Source organism: Ambystoma mexicanum, chromosome 3p (genome assembly GCF_040938575.1).
Source record: "Ambystoma mexicanum isolate Mex_15411 chromosome 3p, UKY_AmexF1_1, whole genome shotgun sequence".
Lineage (NCBI taxonomy): Eukaryota > Metazoa > Chordata > Amphibia > Caudata > Ambystomatidae > Ambystoma > Ambystoma mexicanum.
In genome coordinates, this window is record NC_090925.1 from 409870636 (window position 1) to 409894858 (window position 24223).

The 24223-nt window shown below is 45.7% G+C and overlaps 1 protein-coding gene across 3 annotated transcripts in view; it reads left to right on the top strand.

Moving 5' to 3' along the window:
• Positions 1-24223, top strand: part of ZBP1 (Z-DNA binding protein 1) — a 169852-nt gene that overhangs the window by 84870 nt on the left and 60759 nt on the right. The window contains exon 5 of one of the 3 annotated variants that reach the window (XM_069651088.1): positions 15320-17242. The exons of the other annotated variants lie outside the window; for them this stretch is intronic. Within the exon in view, the coding sequence (XP_069507189.1) occupies positions 15320-16725 (1406 nt within the window). The 3' untranslated portion in view covers positions 16726-17242. Of the gene's footprint in view, positions 1-15319; positions 17243-24223 lie in introns of those variants that run through there. 3 annotated transcript variants of the gene reach the window in all.

Sequence of the window (24223 nt, forward strand, 5' to 3'; positions counted from 1 at the left end):
ACCATGGGTCACATCTAGACAGAAATATGATTGTTAGCATGTACCACACCTTAATTGAATTGTGAATACTATCATGTCCCACACTTAGATGGAATCATGACCATTAACCTGCGTCATATCTAAATAGAATTGTGCATGTTAGCACGTCCCACACCTAGATAGAATTGTGAATGGTATCATGTCCTACACTTAGATGGAATGGCCAATAGTAGCATGTGCCACACCTTGATGGAGTTGTGAATGGTAGCATGTGCCTCACTTAGATAGAATTGTGAGTGGTATCATGTCCCACACTTAGATGGAATTGTGAACGGTAGCATGTGCTACACTTAGATGGAATTGCCAATACTTGCATTTGCCACACCTAGATGGAATTGTGAATGGTAGCATGTGCCACACTTGGAGATGAAATTGTGAACATTCATTATATATTATGTCATCAAGATCAATACTGAAAACAGAACTGTGAATGTTGGCATGTCCCACAATTGGATGGAATTGTGAATATCAGCATGTGCAACACCTAGATGAAATAACAAACATTAGCCTGAGTCGCTTCTAGATAGAAATGGCCATGATAGCATGAGTAGGTTCTTGATGGAAGTGCGAATGTTAGCATGTCCCACACTTGGGTTGAGTTGTAAACATTAACCTGAATTGCATCTAGATAGAAATGCAAATGTAAATGCTACCACGCCCCACATGTGCATCACTGTGTACCCTGCCTTCCTGTTCCCCATGCTGTTGCTATGTATCCTGTTGCCGTAAACCCAGCCCCATGTCTCTGTGTCCGTGTGTCGCTGTGTTCCCTGCCATCCTGTTCACGTGCCTGGTCTTGGGCGTTTTAAAATAACCATCATATCACATCACTATGCTTACTCTCTACTATACACCATCATACAACTAGAACACAGCTATACCCCTGATTAATTTGGCCTAGCTGTTCACATACGAATACTACCCCATGAAGACCTCATCAACCTAATAAAATGCAGCTAGCCGAGCACATTCTGGCCTTGTTGCTCACATATGCGTCCTTCAGGCCTAACACAGCCAGAACCCAGTCTGGGTGTCCACCCACCAGACTGCACACATCCAACTGATATCTTCAGCACCACATCTAACACTAGGATGCAGCTACCATACAGCAATTACCTCAGCTGCACACATATCTGGTGCACCCACGCACCCTACGACACTATCTCTCTCTACTGACTAGAACTACGGTTCCCGAGGGCGTTCAACATACCAGCGCTTTGAGGTCATACAAATTATATTTAGAGTGCTATATAAATGCCAAGTAACATAACATAACAATATACATTCATATGCCACATGGTCATGGTGCCATTAGGCACGGCAGGTAGCTTACCCATGATGGCATCACCCGCCCACATAGCCAAATATTGGTGCACACTACATGTGGTATGAATCGCGTTCAATATGAGCCGTAGCCTCGAAGTGCCCCCATGAAGTGACCAAAGAAAAACTTCCCTACCCTAAAGTGCAAAATATATAATTGGAACACTGGGGGTGGCTGCTCCTTGGGATGCACATATGATGGGCCCAGACCTGGTGAAGTGACACCAATTATCTGGCAAGATACACTGGTCCCACAACTAGAAAGTGTAATGCCAAACACATCACCATCTCGGCACTGGTGATGGTACACACTTGGGACCCGAGTGTGGATACCAAAGTGAAAAGAGCAAGGAATGCACAGATTTTGACGCAACACTTGCAAACTTGTCAAATGCAGTGGCACTACCGGACTTTCACCCAACGGGACACAACCCCATCTACAACAATGGAGGGTGTGGCACAGCATATCCAGGCTCACTGACAAGACCATCACCAGCCAGGACAGTACACGCTACAAAAACAAACCCTGGGGATATAGTGTTGACCAAAGGCACTGTAACTGCAGACGCCAACAAGCACAACGTGTGCAAGTGCCATTACATTCATGCACACATAGAGCACTCAAATAATGATGCCACAACATTGCTAGCATCCAGGGTACTGATACTGTGGGCAGGTGGTGACTTGGACATGCAGATGTACACTGCATGCCTGCACTACCTCGCATAGGAAATGAGGGAGAGAGTGCAATACTTAGAACAACGTAGACTTATATGAATGGTTCACCCACACCATGTAAACAACTCCACTTTGCTCACATGAGGAGGTACAGCTCCACAGACACCCACTGCAGACATCACCTCTCCCAAAAGGTGAGCCTCCTACATCCGTGCATCCAACATGGCAGTACATGTTCCACCCTGCACACATGTAAACATGAGTAAACCATGATTACCTGACGCAAGACACTGCCACAGTTGACCTTTTGGAAAGCATCATGACGGTTTAAGGTAATTCCATCGAATTTTTACCATTGAATGACCATTCCATCTAAAAAAATGCACTGAAAAAATTACCATCGAATGCATGTTTTTTCCTTTTTATTTAATGGGGACCCAACCTGTTTTTTACCCTTTAAAACCCATTATAAATAACACTAAACCCTTTACCTTGAAGAAACATGCATTCAATGCATATTTTTCCGATGCAATTTTGTCGATGGAATGGCATTCGATGGTAATGTTTTAGATGAAATGACCAGATAACCACCATGACACATTTACCAGAACACAGAAACAGGACCCCTGAATGTACCCCAAGGAATGCCACACCTCCCCACAATAGAGCTTGCACCCACCACCTCTCAATCACCACTTAGCATGCACATAACGGAAGCTGAAAAATCCCACTATTCCGATCTACAGTGCAGGCCACTAGGATGAGCAGCCATCATCATGTATGACACACATACATGTTCATGTTGCCTTGGGTGATAGTACACTTTATTGCAACAGACAATGATATCATCACAGGGGCAGCATGAGGGTATCGGTCACCATGCACAACACAGCATCGTGGCAAATCAGTCCATACATGACACTGTAAATGGCTGTAACCTCATGGGAAAATCAATTTTCTGGGACAAATATTCCACACCATCTGCAAATGGCAACAATGTATCTAGGGACCAGGAGAGGGAAGGCACAGTCAGAGGCCAATATGAGACGTGAGACCCCATCCCTCGCCACAACTTGCAGAGAGCACATACATGGGTCCATGCAAGTTAAGAAGTGTCCTTACATCAGATGCTGAGGTTCCAAAGGATAGACTCCTGTGGGCATCCTTCCCCTGATCACTTGTTCAATGCAGCGGCTGTAAAACATGCAGGCAAATCTTCAGGAAAAAGCTCCCAAGTCACACAGCTCCTCACACACTTTACAGACTTCCTCGGGTACACGTATACTCTCTACATTCCCACCTGTAGTCTGATAATATCCTGAAGAGGAGCAGCCGAATGTCCAAAAACACACCCCTTCGACAGACTTCTGCCTCCCGCATTGGCAGGACAGAACACAGCGCTCATATTCATAGGCATCTTCAAAAAGACTGGTGACCCTCGCACACATTTGCACAAGGCAACCGCAGTACAACGCCATCTACATTAATCGGTTGAGGTAGGACACAGAAAACTGTGTGTTCTTCATTGTTACAGATGAGCCTTTCATCCCCCAAACCAAAAGCTTGCAGTAAACAAGACCTCAATCACCTTATCAACAGAGGAGAAAAGTCCAAGGTTCCTGGATGTGGGCAGGCCATGGCAGCTGTGCACCAAAATGTATGGAGCCTACCACCCTCCTACACACCCCCTCCAGGAATACCATGCGCATAACCCATCCACATGGAAATGTGTGAATGTTGTGCATACTGTCTAGTCCATGTTTGGACGCCATGCAAGATGATGTGGCCTTGATGTATATACCCACTAATAGGCTGATCACCTCCACGCCTGCTAATGACACTTACAGCAGCTGCATGACCTGATGCAAATATTATTGATAGAATAGGCAGACTGCCCACGTCACAGGACTACTCACCCGATGTACGTGTGGATGCTCATGTGCATCATGACACAATCACACAGACAAGCCATGTAAATATGCACAGGTCGGGAAATGAGCATACATGGCACATGTTTGAAAGCCATACAATGGCATGACAAAGGACACACATGTCATGACAATGTGCAGACTCAAGGTCGACATCGCACCACCCACCCCAGGCTACATAGGTACAAATTACACACTCCAGGAAAAGTGTACATGAGTCATGGATGAAACATGATGATCTGTATTGTAAATACATCACTGTGTATAAGCAATGAGGGAAAACGTGCCCAAAGAGATGTGCAGGGAATGCACGAAAGAAATTGTGAGTACAGGTAAATGAAAGCTTGTGAATACAGGAGCCAGCCACTGGAGGAAGCCAGGGGGTCAATTGGGAAAATGAAACATTAAAAACCAACAGATACAGCGCACACTTAGCAAGGCGAGTGAAATGGGATGAGCCCATTAGAGAAAATCATATGTTGCCCTCTGGCCACTCGTTATGGCTGTCCCCCACCAGGAACACCTCTATCTCCTCTTCCTTCAACTCGCCATTTAGGGGCCACTGGATTGGCAAGATGGAGGAGATGGAGAAGCATGTGCCCGCTGTGCTTCCCGCTGGCCACTCCTGGGCGTGGTAGGATTGAAAGGGTCCAAGAGCGCAAGGTACGTGTGAGGGGAAGGAGCTGTGTGTGGCAGCAACAGATGTTCTTGGATGATACTGACAGCATCCCTGACCTCCCTCCATTCATCTCTGGTCCCCCACACTTCAGCCCTGAGCCCTGCAAACTTCTACCTGAGAGCCCTCTGTTCCAGTAACTGTCTCACTCCTGCTTCCCTCACTCCCCTTGCCACCTCATGCAGGACCCCCAGCAACTGTGTGCTGAAGTCAGCACTGCCACCTCCAGGTGTGGGGACCTGAGCCATGGTGACAGCCAGTCGGTCCCCTGAAGCTGAAGTGGCAGCGGTTGCTGGGCCGGGCACAATAGGCCCCATAGGTGGGCGACCTGTGGCCAGCACAGATGGTCTGGGTAGTGCATGCAGCATTGTGGGCCCCGCTCCTGCAAGTGTTGCAGGACACACTCCATGTGGGGTGGCAGGAGGGATAGACTCCCTGCGCACTAGTGCTGGCCCCACAAGGGGGCAGGACTCACAGGGGAGTGAGAGTGTGAGACAGTCCAGGAAAGGGAGCTGGCCTCATCCAGCTGTCTGGGGGACGCACGGACGAGTGGTGGGGTGACAAGTGCAGTAGGAGGTAGCACATGAGCCACAACAGATGGAACTACAGTAGTCCTTTTGGGGCTACATGGACCTGCATACCCAGACTGCTGCCACTCCTGTGCCTCTTCATGCATCACCTGGGCCACCAATTCAAACTTCTCCACCTCCACCATTCTCCTCCTTGTGTGCGTCTTGTGGGTGGGTCGCAGCACTGACATGACATGAGGTGTCGCATGGGCGTTGTCCTGGGCCATGGAGTCTCTGGCAAAGGAGGCTGCAAGAGAGGAGAAATGAACACAGGAGGCAATGCACACATCAAGGTAAATAAAGCACAAAAATGTGGCTGACACATTACATCTACGTGTATTTGCACATGCGGATAACAAGCCAGCACTTTCTTGGATGGAGGTGTAGTGAACATACATGTGGCACATACATCCAGGGACTGATAGGCATGACATCAGGATCATCAACATACAGTAGTGGCTGATAACTCTGAGAAAACCTACCGGGCATATGCAGGGGCCTGACGATGCATACAACCATCTTGTGGTTTTTTGAGCAAAACTGGCATAGGACCCAGAGTTCCAGGGGGCGATGTGGGCCCATAGCATGGGCAACAATGGATCTTCTGGCTCTGCATCCAGAAACTTCCATGCCTTCATGCCAGTGACCCACCTGAGGTTGTCCCAGTGCTTCTCCACCTCCTTTGTGTTGCACTGGTAGACCTCAAGTGCGCTGATGTGGCATGCGATCTTGGCCCAGCTCTTGGCCCATGCAGGCATCTCCTTGTGCTTCGAGCTGTGAGAAATGAGGTGTCAATACTTGCACAGCACCTCTGCCCCCAGGACCTCCACCTCCTGTTGGGGGAAGTTGGTTTTTCACAACCCAGGAGGTGGGGAGGAAGAGGTATCCCGGAAGGTGGAGAGTCCTGTGGTATGGTGGGGGTCAGGGTGGTAGGTGGCGACTGAATGGTGGGAGCATTTATGGCTGTGGGGGATTCCCAGTTCCCACCTAGGTGGAGGTCACCCTCCTCTCCCCCTCTTCCTAGTCTAGCATTGGGGGAGGTCATGTGCAGGAGTGCCCTCGATGTCCTCAGCAGGGCCAGTGGGGATGTTGCGCCCAGCAGGGTGCACCAGTGCCAGTGAGCCTGAAAGTGTTTTGCTAGCCGGTGTGCACCCTCCTTAGTGATACCTCTGGTGGTTGAAGCACCGGTGTCCTCAGCGATGGGCTGCCTTCCCCTGCTCCTTATGATCCTCCAACAGAGGCTGGAGGGTCCTTTCTGTGGATCTGTGTTGTTCCTGCATTTTCTGCTCCCTTCCATGTCAGCTGTTGACCACAAGTACTAGCATGGTCTGCCTACTATTGTGTGATAGGCCATAATTTGCATATTGTGCTGGGTCACTAGCATGTATATGCATGTGCCATGTGTACCTATGAGTTGTTACATGGAGCGTCACCTGTTCTTGAAAAGGGGTGTGCAGCAGACATGTTCCACTGGTGTGGCAGGCTGCCATGACTGGCATTGCATCCACTCAAGGGCCTTACTGTCAGTGGTGGATGGGTGTGTTGGCTCTGACTGTGCGAATGTCATATACATGATTCCCTTAAGACACAGGCAAAATAATGAATGTTTGGAATCATGACATTTCCATTGAGTGGCATCAGGTGTTGAAGGGTTTGCTGAGTCCTGGACTACTGAATGTCTGTGATTCCAGTCTGCACACCATGCAGTCCTGGATTAAGGTGTACATGTTTGTGTGACTTTGACGCTGTTACATGTATGCATTTTCTATATGCCATGACCTGCATATCTATTTATGCACATGCGTCATGGACGAGACAGAGGTGAGTATTTCACATTTGTAATGTGAGTGACAACTGTATGTATTGGCACCATCACCCGAGGTGAATGGTCAACTCTCTTTAGTCACTCCTTCATGGCTCATGGCACTTATTCAGTCCATGTGTGTGAGCCATGTGTGTATGTGGGTGTTTGGTATAATGATGTTGCTAGACACAGGGATGGGACTGGAATACTCCACAGCATTCAATGTCACAAGACTGATTTGTGGATGTGTTGAATGGATGCATGGTAACTGCAATAATATAAAAGTAAGTACACAGACCACTGCGTTGGTGCAGGTCGCTGTGTGTAGTGACGTTTATTGAGAAATGTACGTGTGGATGTGCCAACTTGTTCACATGTTCACAATGTGTCTTGCTCCAGGACAGGACACAGTTCCACTGCTAGAACTGCCCTCCACTCACAAGCATTGCATGCCTTTGCATATTGTCACGACGGACAAGTATTTGTGATGATGATTTCTTTCATTCAATATAGTGCAAACAGTTTCTGCGGTGCTGTACAAATGGCATTGGGGGATTTGCAGATGTGTGTGTTCGTGCCATGCTCTGGGGTGTGTGGGTTTCAAGATTTGGTGGCATGTGGAGCAGTGGGGTGTGTGTGTGGAGGAGGAGGGTGTGTAGGAAGAGAGGATGTGGTGAGTCTGAGGTGGGAGTCAGGGGCCACTTCCTGGCCCTCCCACATTGCCATTTGGCCTGCAGCTCTGTCTAGGATACCTGGGATGCCGGGGAGGCCAAGCTGTCCTCCTCCTCAATGGTTTGGAAGTCTCCAGACTGAGTGGCACTCTGGTGAGTGGTTGACCTGTGGGCAAGCTCTTGCAAACGAGATGTGGTGCCAGTAGCCTGCACATCCCTGTCCACCATTTCGGGGTCTCCTCATCAGTGTGGCATGCCTCGCCAGAAGCGCATTAAATCTGCCTGACACTGCAGGGTGTGTGCCAGATGTGGTCTCCATTGAAGTGCCCAGGCTGAATATTTCTCGGCCGATGTACTTGCAAGTGTTGTTAATGGCATCAAGCTGGCTGGGTCCTGTTGCAAGTTCCTGTGTTATGTTGCACTCTACCACTGCCACTGACTCGACCATCAGCTGCTGCTGCTCCAGGAAGACGCAGAGCCAGCAGTGACTCGAGCTGAGGTACTCAGATGGGGGAGGCACCATCTTGGGATGTTTGTGGCGGGGATGTCAGGTGCGTGGAATATCTGATGCTGGTGTTTTCATCTTCCACCACTGGTGCAAGGGTCATGCTGTCCTCAGCCAGCACCTCTGGCCTTACCTCCTTTGCAGGCAGGCAATTCAGAGGCACACACACACCTGTGTCCAGATGGCTACTCAGCACAGTGGTCCTCCTGTGAGGAGGAGATGTGGTGTCCCAGTCCTCCTCCTCCTGGGCCTCCTCTGTGGGTATGCTCCAGACCAGCAGCTGTTCTTCGCCCTCCTCGGTGCTGTCGGAGTGTTCCGCATTGCCCACTTCCTTTGTAGTCATGACTGGGAAGTGGAAAGAACAGGAGACATGTCTCTGACATGCTAAAGATGCGTGTAAATTTGTAACATTACTGAATAAGTATATTGCTATGTATTGGCATGCATCTGGCCCTCACGTATCTTCCCATTGCACCATCAACCCACTGTTGTCGTCTATATATGATTGACTGACCACCGTGTATATATTTATCCTGCCATTGGCGATGAGGGAGCATGTGAAGGAAACATTTGTATGCGTCATATGTTTCTGTGTGGTGGTATGATGGCAACCTCATGACTCAGTGAATGGCTGTGAGTATGGGGGAAGGTGCATTGCATGTGGTTGCTGTGTCCCTTGTGTACATGTGGCTTGACATCAGACAGTTATTGAGCATGTTGGCCGTGGGTCGTGTGTGGTGTGGAGAGATTTTTTCTGGGGCTCATGTTGGTGTGGGATGGGATTTGGAACATTGCTGTGATGGCACATGTGGCACATGTGGTGCGGATGAATACTTGCACTGGGTGCCTCTGAGACTTCCATGTGACCGAGTTGTATGTGGTTTTGTGGATTCGTTGATGCATGTGCTGGTGTTGTCTTCTATGAGAGATGGCAAGCTGTGCGTGAAATGTGAATGGTTGTTCTGTGGGCATCTGCATACAGGTACGTATGTGGTGTTTGTGCTGTGGTGTGTCCTTCACGCCTCTGGATATTATGGTGTACATGAAATGGGGGTGTTCATGTTGTGTTCCCTTGGAGACTGTTGCAATCAGTGCTGTGTGTTTGACAGAAATGCGGATTTGAGTGTTTGCACAAAGGTGATGTACTTTCCACATAGGTCTGTGCTTGTAGCTGTACCTCGTAAGTCAGTGCACGCCTCCTCTGGGATCAGGCTCAGGGTTGTTTCTTCCTTGAGCGTCATTCGCAACACAGGGCCTGGTGATTCTCGTCCAAGAGCTTGGGCGACCGTGAACTTGATGTATTTCAGCTTCACCCACTGCTTCTCGTCCAACCACTTCTTCAAATTGTCCAGGGTGCGCTGCCCGAGACCCAGGGTGTTGATGTCTTCCTTAAGTCTGACCCACTGTGCCTGTCGCTGGCTCTTTGTGGTGCGGGTTCCAGGTATCTGAATCATGGTGGTCCAGTTGCTGTGGATGAACTCCACCATCAGGTCAACCTCTCCTTCAGTGAAGTTCATCTTGCAGCGGACCTCCTTTGCAGCTTACATCTTGCTGGACACCACAATCTGTGCAGCAAATGTGGCCACTGGTGGGTTGGTTTATATTGATTTTCAGAGGTGGAGGTGTTTGATGCTAATTATGATGGGTGCACCATTCAGTTTGGTTGTGGCAACCGCATGCCCTGCACTGGCTGATAGAGTGTGTCGGTGTTGGGACCACCATTTGGTCAGGGCAATAACTTTTACCATGTGTGCACCTTGTTTGCCAATTGGGTATCCACAGTGTACTGATGTGGTTGCATGTGTGGTCAGGTCGTTGGGTACATTTTCTGCATTTGTGTCATGGTATATGTTTCTATATGTGTGTGTCGCTGTGATGTGCTTGTCTGTCTTGGCTCGTGTTAGCCATGCTGGCATGATAAGTGGGGTCCTGATATTGATGTGACATTTGGTGGATGTTTTGCTCTTCCATGGCGTAATCTCTGAGTCGGAAGCTCCGATATGTAAGGTGCCCGCGTTGGTGGCGTGCTTTCCACAGTGTATCTGCGTCTCCTGAGCACGTGTTATGGGCATTTCTGGGGGTATGTCCTTTGATTTTTGGGCATGTTGGTGGGTGTAGGACTATTTTTAGTGGGTGTGTCAGTGGGGGTGTCCATTCTTTTTGGGGATGTCCGTGGGTGTTTTCTGGTTTTGATGGGTGTGTCAGGAGTGTTGTGTGTCTTAGAGACTGTGACACCCCCAGAGTGTAAGTTTGGGGGATATTTACTAAGCGAACATGGATCTTGGGAGAAGTGGGTCAAGTGTCGTAACTGAAACCATGAAGTTGATGGTATAAGTATTGTGCATGATGCATGAAAGTTCATGGATTTGTGCCATGACAACAGGCATGCATGGCGAAAGTGTGTGAGTGTACGGTAAAAATGTTTTGGTGTGCGATCTGAAAGTGTGTGTACTGTTTAGCAGAATATTTGTTTTGTGCGTTCACTTGCGCAGGCGTGTGTTCCACCGACGGGAGTTGTTTTGGCTATTTTATGTCCACACATCCTTTTTCTCAGCGAATCAGGTGTGACCTACATCTGAATTTGTGCAAAGTCTATGATCCTCTAGTTTGCTGTGACTGACTTGGTAAATTTCCTAATCTTGACATAATATACTGCACATACGCCTAAATAACTTTTCACTCAATTTACAGCAAAAAAACAGTTAGTAAATTTGTGCCATTTATCATATATCTGTTCTTCTTCTTGTGTGTTGCCAATGAGTCTCTCTAGTTTGATCACATTTGCTACCCTCTATTCTAAGTCCAAGTTAATGATGTTTTCATAGTTATACTGCATTGGGACTGGTTGCAGTAAATGGTAAAACTAAGGTAGGGAATGGCAATGAAAGCACATTTTTTCTAAGGGGGTTTTCATTGTCAGAATTAAGAGGTGCCATATCTTCTCTGTTTATTTTCAAGAAATGCAGATGATCTGGTGACAAGAAAAAAGGGGTGACCATAATAGAAGATATTTGTTGACAATGATAACTACATCCTGAAAAATGTACCTAAGCAACCTAAGAGAATAACAACAACATGTTAATGATAAAGGGGCTGGGGAGTTCAACATTATCACAGATGAAAGAGCATATTTGATGTGGTATGTCCAATATGAATTGGCATAATAACAGCCCTGAATAAGAGGTCAAACAGGTAAAATACTGAAAGGCAAATGTATGCACTTGACAGCGGATGTTGAATGTAAAAATCGTTCCTGCATAATAAATTGGTGGTGTTATTGTTTGAGATGAATATACTTGTATTGTTTTTCGTGTGAATTGTGAAAATAAAAGAAGACGATAGATACACTTGCACATGTTACATTGGTGTAACAGAAAATATGTCTCCCCCTGCCCTCGTGAGCCATACCGAGGGTCACCCAAGCTCCTTAACAAAGCACAGGGCGCACCACACTTCAGGCCGGCCTGGATCATCACGCATTCGCAATGCCCATGATGATCATGCCACTGCAGGAGCATGCGGGCACTGCGCTTGGTGAACGATGTAAGTGTTTTAATCAAAGCTTAAATCTTTCACCTAATGTTGAAAGAAGGGGGTAGTGCTAGGGCCCATGACACTCAAATGTACCAGTCACCATTAGCGGTTGTTGAATTTTGTAATTGGAGGGGTGTAAATATTTGCCACAATTATGCGAGAGCAACCCAACGTAACGAGGGAGTTCAAACTAACAAAAGAAGTTTCTGGGGAAGGGGTTCTGCCCTGAGAAAATGTTTAAATAATTGGTTAAATGGTGCATTATACAGCATACTTCCTGGGTAAATAGCCAGACAGTTTGCAACCAGTTTTGTAGGGTAACCTATGAAAAAAGAAATCCAATAGATGCAAGTCACCAACAGTGCACAGCAGCATTTTCAAATGCATTGTCATGCCTTTCCCCACAACATATGCCATTATAGAAACATGTCACGATGACTCCGCTGCACCAGTATATGCCAGTATTCCTGTATAAGAACATACTTATGCCAATAATGATACTATAAGAAACATGCTCAATCTAGCTCTATCATTATATGCAAGTACCCCCACATAAGTACATACTTTACATTAAAAATGCCATGCAACAGTAAGAAAACATGTCCAAACTGGCTCAAATGTAGGCCAGTCTAGACACATAAGAATACTTATCATGCTTGGCTTACCATGGATGCCTATTAAAAAGGAAGTAGTAGCACACCGCTCCCTTTGGTTGATCAGAAGGAGGAGACTGATTCTTTGATGACATTTTCATGATGTATTTATTAAAGAATAAATATAGAGAGCCCAACTGCCCCCCTATCTCTATGGGGTGTTCCCTGCCTATTATACGAACTAAGGAGCTTGTCAGTCATCTTGTGAATGGCCAAACGAAAGTGTCCACACTCCAAACTAAGTCTAACTGACCCTACCACTATTCTAACAAATAAAGATAGGAGGTGGCTCCATTCTCCTTGAACTTGCTTCTTGAAGGTTTATTCTTCTCAGTTCTAGTTAACCCAATATTTCTAAGCAGTCTCTTGTTACTCCTCAAGTCAGTTCATATAGTTCCTTCAAGAATGTATTACACTCCTCTCCCTTCTCCTTGGTTGGCTTCTTGAACCGTGAACAACTACTTTGCGATACCCAGTATCCATAAATTGCTCTTTCTTTAGCCTCTTTTTTTTCTTCCTTAGGTGACAACATTCTTTCTCTTCAGATTCTCTGTCTTTGGACAGATATTCCAGTTTGCCCTTTTTATCAGGTTTGGCTTTGTCACTCTTAGTGTGCCTTAAAGTTCCTATTGCATTTATATTTATCTCATTAAGCACTCTGCTTTTCTCCTCAGGTGTTTGTTTCTTAACTTCAGTGTTTCTTTCCAGGTTTATTATACTAAGGATTCCCTGTCATCATTCCATTTTCTTACTCTCTCGTATATATGCACTGGGACGAGTATGAATAGTCCCATAAGGATTACTCTTAATGCATTCAGTGTTTATTTCAAGGTTTATTGCATTCAGGCTTCTATTGTCACCATCATTCCATTTTCTAACTCTCTCGTATATATGCACTGGGACGAGTATGAATAGTCCCATAAGGATTACTCTTAATGCATTCAGTGTTTATTTCAAGGTTTATTGCATTCAGGCTTCTATTGTCACCATCATTCCATTTTCTAACTCTCTCATGCATATCACTGGGATGAGTATGAATTGTCCCATATTGACTTCTCTTAGGCCTACCGGGTATCCTGTTTTCCCCTTTACCTGGGCTTGCCTGGGATAACGTCACTGGGTCATTCGTATGTTTGGGGTTCACTGCTTTCCTCATTTTCTCTTGCTTCTCTCTGACATTGCAAGCACCGTATCCTCCTTTGTTACAGATTGACAGCTCCACGGGTAACAGGGTGGTAGGTGGTTGGGTCCGCCTAGTGGTCTCGGCACAGTTCGAGGGGCCGCCGGTCCTCCCCGGGATCTCTGTGGTCATGCCACCACTATTGCCTTCACTCTTCTTCCTTCTTGCTGGACGCTTGGCGTCCCGTGCCCTGCTCTTGGCCGCCCTGCAGTTTTCAAACTTGCGTGCTTCGCCGTCTGCAGAGTCTCCTCCCCTCAAGTGTTACGTTGGCCTGGTGCTTTCCTTGCCAGCGTATGTGTCTCTCAGCCTCTGTTTGCAGCATTGTCTCTCTCCAGTTCAGTTTCTTCATACCAGTTAAAAGGGTATTCCTGCTTAAAGGGACATAATCATTTTCTGGTTGACAACAACAAATGGTAGTATCTTCTTCACAGTCTCTGGCCCTCATTACAAGTCAGGCGTTACGGGTTTAACGGCGCCGTCGGCGCCGTTAACCCTTAACGCCTGATTCACACTTTAACGCCTGCTTTTTGCAGGCGTTAAAGTCCAAGGCGCTAAGCGACCTTGGTGCTAATTACGGCACCGTAATTTACGGTGCCGTAATTAGCGCCTTCCCCATCCCCATTATGCCCTATGGGGCAAAAATGGGAATGGGGAAGGGCAAATGGTGAATGGGGAATTACCGCCCCACTCACCTTGGAATGGGGCGGTAATTCCGCCATCCACCATGGCAGAATCCGGCATGGACCATGGTGCTAATAGCACCATGGTCCATCGCCTGACTTGTAATGAGGGCCTCTATATTGTATGTCCTTCAAGTTGTCTCATATTCTTAAGTAGGCCATAAAAGAATTTGGGGGTTCCTCAGAGGAACGGGAGTCCTTGACCCCGCAGGGGGAGTCTCTCCCGTGGGCTCCCCCTTGGGTAGAAGGGACGAATTCCCTAGATACGTCACACCCAATACACCTGCCCCCCCCCCATCTCCTCAGCCCCGTCACTCACCAAATGAAGTTTCTTGGGCCAGGACAAGCACCCACACATTCACACAGCATTCACTCCCGCATTAACCCATACACACACTTGATCATTCACGTGCACACCTAGCCATGCATACAGCATACACTCATTCACAAACACATAAAACACACCCTTGCATGCACGCGAGCATACATGCATGCAAACATACATCATCAATGCTCCGGGGCGCCTTGGTATCCCGCTGCAAAAGAAATAATCATTTCCAGAGTTGGAGCTCCTCCATCTCTCACCATCTCCATCTTGGTGGTGCGAGATGGAGGAGCCAGATCGCCCCCATCTCACACCGCAAAAATAATCATTTCTTTCTGAACTCGGACTTCAGAAAGAAGTCATTTCTTTCTGGAGTCTCGGGGTCCCTCCTAGGACATTCCGTGGGGGGCCCTCACTTAACTGACATGTTACCATATTTTCGTACATATACTAAACCACTGAATTGGGGGACTCATGCGTAAATTGATATGTAGTCAGTATTGTCTCAACACCCTGACAAAACTGGACATTCTCTCAACTTATAACAAATGTAAATAGAAACTGCAGTCATTGTTTGTCTGGCCTGGTGGAGGACCAGATGTTGCTAACACATGGCATAGTAGTAGCATGTCTGCTTGCTGTCACAAAAAAGGATATGCTTTGTGCGCTTCTCTACACGGTACAATTATATAATTTGATACCATTAAAATGGGACGGATTCCTAAAATCACACTTTTTCTTTGCATCCTGTTAGGCAACCCCACGATTGGGAGTAAAGCCAATGCAGGGGGGCTATCATGGAAGCAGTCACAGAGCGAAGCAGCACCATTTGGGCAGAAGGCACGGAATCAAGCAGGACAATGTGAATATGAGGCACCGGCGTGTACAGCTTCATCAAAACAGTGGCCCCAGATTCAGGCAACACTGTCACAGAGGCCGAGTCAGAATCTAGCAGCTCCATCAGGACATCAGGCGCAGAATCCAGCTGTGCCTCCATGGCAACTGTTGCCCAATCAAGCAGCACCAGCAGTGACTCATCCACAGAACTATGCCGGAAGATCAAATCAACAGGCACACTGTGGACCAGCAGCAAAACACATGAATAAAGAAAAACAAATATGGACACAGCCACTGATTCCAGCAGTATTATTGTCTCAGCCGATACAGATGCAGACATCCTCTACAGGGTATCAGACCCAAAGCCAAGCACCATCACTAGGGCAGAACAAACAGAAGCAAGCAACACAATTAGAGAATCAGTCAGTGAAGCAAAAGGTGCTGTTTCAGCAGCCAGCAGAACATAAAGCAGTAGCATTCGGACAGGAGGCTCACAATAAACCAGCACCATCATGTCAGCAAGCAGAAACACAGGCAGACGCCCCAGGGCATCAATCACAGGACCAAGCAGGGCAAGCAGCTGAGAAGCATGTGGGAGATTCATGGAAACAGAAATGTCCTCAGGCAGCTATGGAAACTCATGATGATGCGGGCGAGAAAGAAGAGCAGAAGAACGGGCAGCAAATGAGGTCTGTCTATAATGAAGCAAACGTAAACTCTCCCCACTTTACAGAAGCCAGCCCTGACCGTGGAAAGGCCAGCCCAAAAGTGCAGCAGCCTCCACCACCAGGCCCAAGTGATGATGGCCCCATCAATCACCAGCAGCTGGACCAACATCTCACTTTATGCGACATGCGTGATCTTATGGAGAGACAAGCCATAGCTCTGGAGTCTTTGCGACAAACAAAGCAGGCTCACAGTGTCCTACGCAGAAAGAAAATGGCGATTTACAAGCAGCAGGTCAAGGCCACTAAAGACCTGGCTGTGGCAGTAGCTTCCTGTGCCATGCAAATGCAAATGCTGAGCCAGCATCTGCTGCAGGGCAAAGTCACTCAAGAAGCAGTTGAAGCCAGCATTGATGACAACATGCAGCAACCCCCGCTGCAAGCTGGGCAGTTGCTGGTACAGAAAGCTAGCCTAGGGCTTCCAGCAGACAATGAGGGCTGCGGTAGCAACGCAACAGACACCTCACATTTTCCATCCACCACCGAGGCCTCACCCCCTTCCCCAGGGTGTGAGTTTAGGCTGGGGTCAGGTGCAGGAAGGGGGCAGCGTAAGCAAGAACAAGACCTGTGTGCTGTTGCATCAAAAAGGAAAAAATAGTGCCCGTCTATTGGCTATGCTGTTCCTTGGCTATTTGTCCAACGATTATGTATAGTTCATAAGGGGAGACGAGGCAGTGACTTAAGTAGGAGGCGGGGCCCATTGATTGGAGAAACAAGATGTTTTTGTAATTTCAGATCGAGTTGTGCTCTGTCTTTGTCTAAATCTGTGTTTCTTTCACAACGTGTAGATTGTTGGAATGATAGTAGGTCTTTTTGCTCTCCACTTAATGTTTTATGTGACGTAATCAGCTGAGGTGATTTACATGTGTTATCGACATTGTGATTGAATTTAATGAGAAGGGATCAGCAATATGTTCATGGATTTAATGTATTATACACATATATTCTTGTATGAGTTTTAGCATTCATGTGCTTTAAAAAGTGTGTGTTGGCCTTGTGAGGTCATGTAGTTGTGAGATCTTCCCATGTTTCTGTTGCTACTCTCTTTGATAAGGGACTACTTATCCCATTAGAATTGGTAAGTACCTGAAAAAATAAAGCTACATTTGAGTGTCTTGTTTTGGTTTTTGACTGATTTATTTGTGCAGTTCTATTTCATCAAAGTCTGCAAGCACTAGATGCGTAGAGAATTGAAAATCTGTTTCAAAAAGCAAAGGTGGCAAAGTAAAGCTAGTTTAAATGAGTGTATATGCTGTTGGGAACTCTTTGCTTAAAAGCTACGCCATTGTTTCGAGGAAAAAGTGGAAGTTTATTCCAGAGTCTGGAACCCGTTAGCGAGATTGACAATCCGGCTTTTGTTTTCATATGAGCTGGACGCACTGTCAAAAGGCCTTTGCAAAGGCGGGTTATTACTAGTGCCTATGCAGAGCTTGCCTTTTTCCCTTTACCATGGCCGCTGTCCAGGTGTGCGTAAAACAAGTATACGAGGGCGTTGGTACGTGGCAGAGTCAGAGATCAGCACGCTTCTGGATATGGCTGCATTCTGATCTCAAAGAGGCTACAGCGTGTGGTATCTAGAACTATTAGAAGAAGCAAGAAGCATGCACAAAGGTAAAGGGAGCCATTACTTGTGGATCACCTTTCTATATTGAGCTAATATAAATGCAATACTATAGATAATACTGCTCTAACTTCACATGATGGTGTAGGTTACTACAGTAGTTATGTGCAACCTCCAAAAATACACATAGAATTATAGATGAATAGAGGCCAACTACAGGATATATTCCACCAAGGAATCCCAAATGAAATCTGATAGACAATAAGAGCAAAGGTCAAGTTGCCTATGATGTTGCTCGAAACTGTGAGGGGGAGTATATCCCCTCTATACCCATCTATAATGTCATGTTGTGTATGGACCACGTGAATCCATTTTCTAGCCACTGAGCTGTCCCCATGGAGCAGCACTGCAGGGCGTGGAGACGGGAGGCATGGGTGAATGATATAAAACATAACAAAATACCAGGTTTTCTCTTACCTCACCTCACAGCAACCCCAAAAATAAAAAAGCAGAGAAAATGTCATATCACTCTGCTGTGTTTATCATAGCTGATGATTATGAAGTCCATAATCCTCTGCCCTGACATCAAAACCGGAGGATACAGCATTCAGACAGGGAAATAGTTGCTAATGGCTTTCGATGGAAGTCATACACAACAGCAGGACCTACGACAGACTTTCAGGGAAAAATCGAAAACCCATTTTTCCAGATCCCAAAACCATGCAGTCTACCTCACCAGTGATCTAAAAAGAAGGAACTAGAGAGCAGCAGATTTCTATTTAATGCTTTAGGTACCAATCAAATAGCGCACATCGCTTAAGGTCATCTGACCTAATCCACAGATGGTACATCGACTCGCCACAGAATATGATATCAGAGTATTCCCCACTTACCAGGTAACCAGAAGCCTACATTCAACCACCAAAGACTCCAGAATCTACCCCTGAGCAGATATAAAGTACTTTAATCAGAGCCCTGCATATCTGCACCTCCATCTGAAGTCTGATAATACTTAAGTTCTGCAGAGCTCTAAAGCCTCACATGTTCCACTCCGTTAGCAAAGCCTATGTCTTCTTCCGCCTGCCATCCTCCTTTGTCTTGCATCTCTTTCACCCTTGCAAAATGCTCCAAGTGTTCCTCTTGGTGGCATTGGCTCTTTATAAAATGCTGTAATGATATATATATATATATATATATGTATATATATATATAACTAGGAAAGTCCATTTGAGCCAAGTCACACATTCCACAATGTCACCTAGTAGCAATTGCTGGAAGTTCACCTCCAGTTCTGAGAAACAACAGCAAGGCATTCTGAGTATGCAAGTTAGCTTAAATGCAGACCTTTTTCTCCAGGAAATTGTCTTTGTCTAAGAGGGCAGTAGTACTTTATACATAGCTTAACCAAGACGGACATTTGCAAGGCTCCCAGGACAACTACATACCTGGTTTCACCTCTATTAGGGAGCATCAGTGCAGTACAGTCCTGGCAGCCTTGTGGTTGGAGCATTTGGCCAGGTTTATAAAAAAAATATTTAAGTAATAAACCCTGACATGGGCAGGCATCATTACTGGGCAGGTAATGGCCGGGGCCCGAGGTACAGGCCTGAGCATAGAGAGTGCCTTAACAGAGCCCCCGGAGCAATTACCTGACAGGTAATCACGCTCACATTGGGATTTATTGCTATTATCACCCCAGCATGTTTTCCGGGGTGCTAATAGTTTTATTGTAAATTGAGTAGCAGATCGGTTACCATCGCTCAACTTCGAGAGAAAAAAAACTCTGAAAGAAAATGGCCACCATGGAGTAAAGAGAAGGGAATTACATGTAGTCTCTTCTCCATTTCCAAAGTGGCCATTCCTGCAGAGGGGAGGGGTCGGAACAGCAAGTGCTCCAGGAGCCGGTAAGGGATGTGGACGCCGTAGATAAGTGGGATTGGGTGGGGAGGGGAGCAGGCGGGGAAATGGTGACAAGCGGGTGAAGTGTGTGCCGGCCAGCGAGGGTTTACCTGCCAGGGAGGGTAAATGGTGGCCTCCCACTACCAAGAAGGCTTAGAACGTGGGCTATAGGAGGTACAGCATGCCTTCCATGCTTTGTGATTGGCTGGGAGCACCATAACACCCCCTCCAGGGCTGATTATAACAAAGTCTACGGAACTCAAAAGTATGTTGTACAAATTGTATGCGTGAAAAGATTTGCTTTCATGAACTACAGTGCATATCAGTAGCAGGGGGCTCAAGGTGTGTCTTAGCAAAAACAAATATGCAAGGAAGGCAATTAGGAGGCAGTGGGTCAAACAGAAGCAAAGGGTCTCAACGTTCACGTAACAGAAAAAAACATTTTAGATAAATTATTGATAGGAGAAAGTGCAAGGGTGTATTTTTATAATGATGAATGGGGACAAGAAAAAGTACATTAAAGAGGATAAAGAATATGCTACATTATTGGACACATACATTTACAACAAAATAAATCACTAAAGAACATTTGAGATATGTCAGTTGTTGAATCACTAAAGTGCTAAATGAAGGTGATGCCAACACCCATGAAAGATGACTCACATTGAGATCAGCAGATCTCAAGGTTGGAAGTTCATAAGTACAGTAAGATTTATCCTAGGTTTCTGAGAGACATTGAGATCAGCAGATCCTAAGGTGGGCAGTGCATAAGTACAGTAAGCTTTATCCTAGGTTTCTGAGAGACATTGAGATCAGCAGATCCTAAGGTGGGCAGTGCATAAGTACAGTAAGATTTATCCTAGGTTTCTGAGAGACATTGAGATCAGCAGATCCTAAGGTGGGCAGTGCATAAGTACAGTAAGATTTATCCTAGGTTTCTGAGAGACATTGAGATCAGCAGATCCTAAGGTGGGCAGTGCATAAGTACAGTAAGATTTATCCTAGGTTTCTGAGAGACATTGAGATCAGCAGATCCTAAGGTGGGCAGTGCATAGGTACAGAAAAGATATATCCTTGGGGTTTTGAGGGAGCTTAGGCATTCTTTAGAAGGAGCACAGACATGCTTTTGATCTGCTCCCTGGAAACAGGTGGCAGAAGCCAACACTATCGCACTCCTGCTGAGAGGAAGCATGAAGGTGGTTGATAATAGTAGATCTGAAAGCCTAACCCTCAGTACTGGTGAAATTATAAACGTAAATCTATGGAAGACTAAAGCCTCAAGTTCGTAAACCATAAGAATAAAGGATCCAACATAGCCTGTGAAGGTTTAGATGAATCCAATAGATTTTCTTTCCCCAGTGGCTCAAGATGTAAAACAAGGAGGAGCAATTAATATGGCCCAGTGGGACTCCAATAAGACCATTGACAAAGGTGCAAGCATAAGGAAAGCTAAGGGTCCTTGGTGTAGATCCCAGGATGTTGACGCAAATTACAGAGTAACTCTTCAACAAGTGTGTTCTGGAAATTAGATTTTTGTTTTTACTGCGGAATGCATAATGGCAGGTGTGATTAGCTTGTGGAGCAAATTTGGTTGTCCGACATGTTTAGTAGAACAAATCTATAAGTAGATCTCTCTCTCTCTCTCTCTCTCTCTCTCTCTCTCTCTCTCTCTCTCTCTCTCTCTCTCTCTCTCTCTCTCTCTCTCTCTATGTCTCTGTTCTCTCACTCGATGTCTCTCCTTGTCTCACTCCAAGTCTGTCTCTTTTTATGTGGCTAAGAGTTGTGTTGTCAGATGCCCATATGCTAAAGTCACCCCAGCTGTTGCTGACATATCGCCACAGGGTGCATGGTTGGATTTTTTTGCAAAAACATCTATTAAAAACAAAAAAGGAAATCATTTAATTGTACTGCCAATGTAATCTGACTTTTTTTAAATTGTATTTTGTATTTTGATCATTTCTAATTAGCACTTTCAGTGTATATGTTAGTCATAATAAGAATGTGAAGTTTGTTTTATTAAGCATAGCACATTATCAAAAGCTAAAATAACCATCTACATTATTTTCTGACAGAAGGTCATCATTCCAAGAAGGGCAGTCTGGCACACTCCTATTGTACTCTTTAAAATGTTCCCTATGGGAAAGAAGATAGGGAGACAACATCAGTGATGTTCCAGCCTACATCCAGCCTACCTCGATGTCTGCGGGCTGTTTGTGCGCTTTACAAATTCAAATAAATAAAATAAATTGTATAAAATCAGTGAGCCTTTTGTGACCGTAGGCATAACCACAGATTTTTATACCGGACAAGGATGTCTGTAATGAAAGGAATGCATGCTTGAATTACTAAGTGCATAATGCACACTGGACTTGGTGCACATTTCATTTTTCACATTTCTCACCCTAGCATTACAATGTTGGTAACATGAAACCTTACATACTGATTTGGACAGCCACAAGATTTCACGTGAGGATCGAGTGGCTGTGATATCAATCACTCCATTCCCTGTCCCCCAGCGTTTTAGCTGGGCCCCAGGGTGAGGATGGCTGTGCACATGTTCAGTTCCTAATGCACTGGCATTCTAAGAGAATTATATACATAGGATTAGAGGCAGATTACAAGTTGAAGGCAACAGAAATCAGTAGTACAGTAGGGACTAACATTGCTTAATTCCTTCATGGGATGGAATGCATCTTTGTTGATGTCAATATATTTGACACAAAGTGGATACCCCCAATGACGAATGAAGCAAGAAGAGGTTCAAGGAAATTAAGGAGTGACCAGAGAAGTAATAATTACGATGTAATGGATCAGGGTGTAAATTTGCACGTGTGCAAGATAGAGTGAGTGGGCAGTGCACAGCGGGGAGATTAGTGGATGCACTACTACAGGGGTCGGATCTAGAGAGTACATCATCCAGTGGTATCAGAGGTTTCAAACAGTGTGTCAGAATAAATGGCCATGGAATATTTTGGTGCCTGGGGAGATACAAGACCCGTCGATAAAATGAAGTTCCAATACCTCTAGAAATCATCGAATGAGGTTTAAAGAAAAGTGAGAGACAGCAAACCACAGAAGGCCAGGAAACCGATGAAAGACCTGCCTCAAACGTCATAGAACAACTGATGCAAGGGCTCTGATCTGTATAGGCTGGAGGACAAAAAAGGCAAGACATGACTGACATTTGAAAACCTTCATTAACAAACCTGCAGGAATTCCAACAGAGATGTGACTCTAGAGCAGGAGTCTGCAACCTGCAGCTGCATCGATTTAGACTACAGCTCCCATGATACCTCATCATTGACGATGCTGTGGAGGGACGATGGGAGCTGCAGTCCAAAACATCGAGAGCCAAAGGTTGGCGACCTCTGCTCAAGAGAAAAGATACATTTTACTGGAGTCTCGCGAACAGCAGGAAGATAATTATCTGCACAGTGAAGATGGTAAATGAGTGAACCAGCATCCAGCAGAGGCAGCTGGAGCAGGACGAGTAAAAGAATTGCAAAAGCCCAAGACAGACCCTGGGGAGTGATCAAGAACAATTTTCATCAAAATGTAAGGTACAGGGTAAGTCGTCTCTATGGAGTCGCAGCAGAAAGGCGAATGGGCAGACTCAGGGGTGTGTTAATCCAATTGTAATGTCAATGTTTATCATCTAATGTTCCGTGTACCTTTACACATAAACATTTCTCTTTTTAAAATATTTCAACTAAGTTGTAGCCTGCTGCTCCTTTCTCACAGTCATGTCTATACCTAATATTATCTAGATTATTATCAAAAACAAATCAGACCGGGTCTGCCTGGCTGTTAATTGGTGAAAGCATGGCATTAATACTGAAGGAATCCCTACAGTAAAATCCACAGTGCACTGCAGCATATTTAATGTTCTAGCACTAATTAACATACCTTACTGTGTTTAGACAAGACAGCAGTGCCACTCCAGCTTGCATTTCTGCACTTACACTTGGTGTTGTGATGGCTTCCCCTCAAGTGGAAGGAAGTTATAGAGACCATGTTGCTGGTGCACCCTTACGGAAAATGCTCTATCTGCATCCCACCAATTGTGTCAAGTTGGAAATTCTCAAAAAAACCTAATGGACTGTCTGTTTTAGATGCAACTGCACCCTAATAAAATGGTACGGCGTTCTTTCATCATCAGGCATTTCAAAGCCTGCAGTTTAAACGTGTTTCACAGTTCATCACATTTTTTGGGGGGGTGGGAAAGGGCAGATAAGTGGTTGGGGGTTAGGAGGGTTGGGTATAGGTAAAAATAGGTGCATGAGGGTTGGAAAAAAATGTAAAAAATTCAATGAACTGTCAACAGCGAGATCTGCTCGAACTGCCAGGAACAACTGCCTCAGCTACAGCTCTTCTTCACTTTAAAGGTATTGTGCAAACGCGGTCCGAAAATCTTTTCGCCCACTGCGAAAGTTTGTGAAACTTTCCCAAATTTGAAGACTTGTCCTTCCCTAAACATTCGTCTAACTTTTTCGCCTAGTCAAATTCTTCTGGACTCTGTGGCAAAGACTTAACCGTTTACTACCAGAACTGTGCTATCCTATACAAAGACTCTGAACCATTGACTTTTTAACTGAATTGCTGGTTGTAGTTCACTGAATCCCTTTGCCCTGCCTAT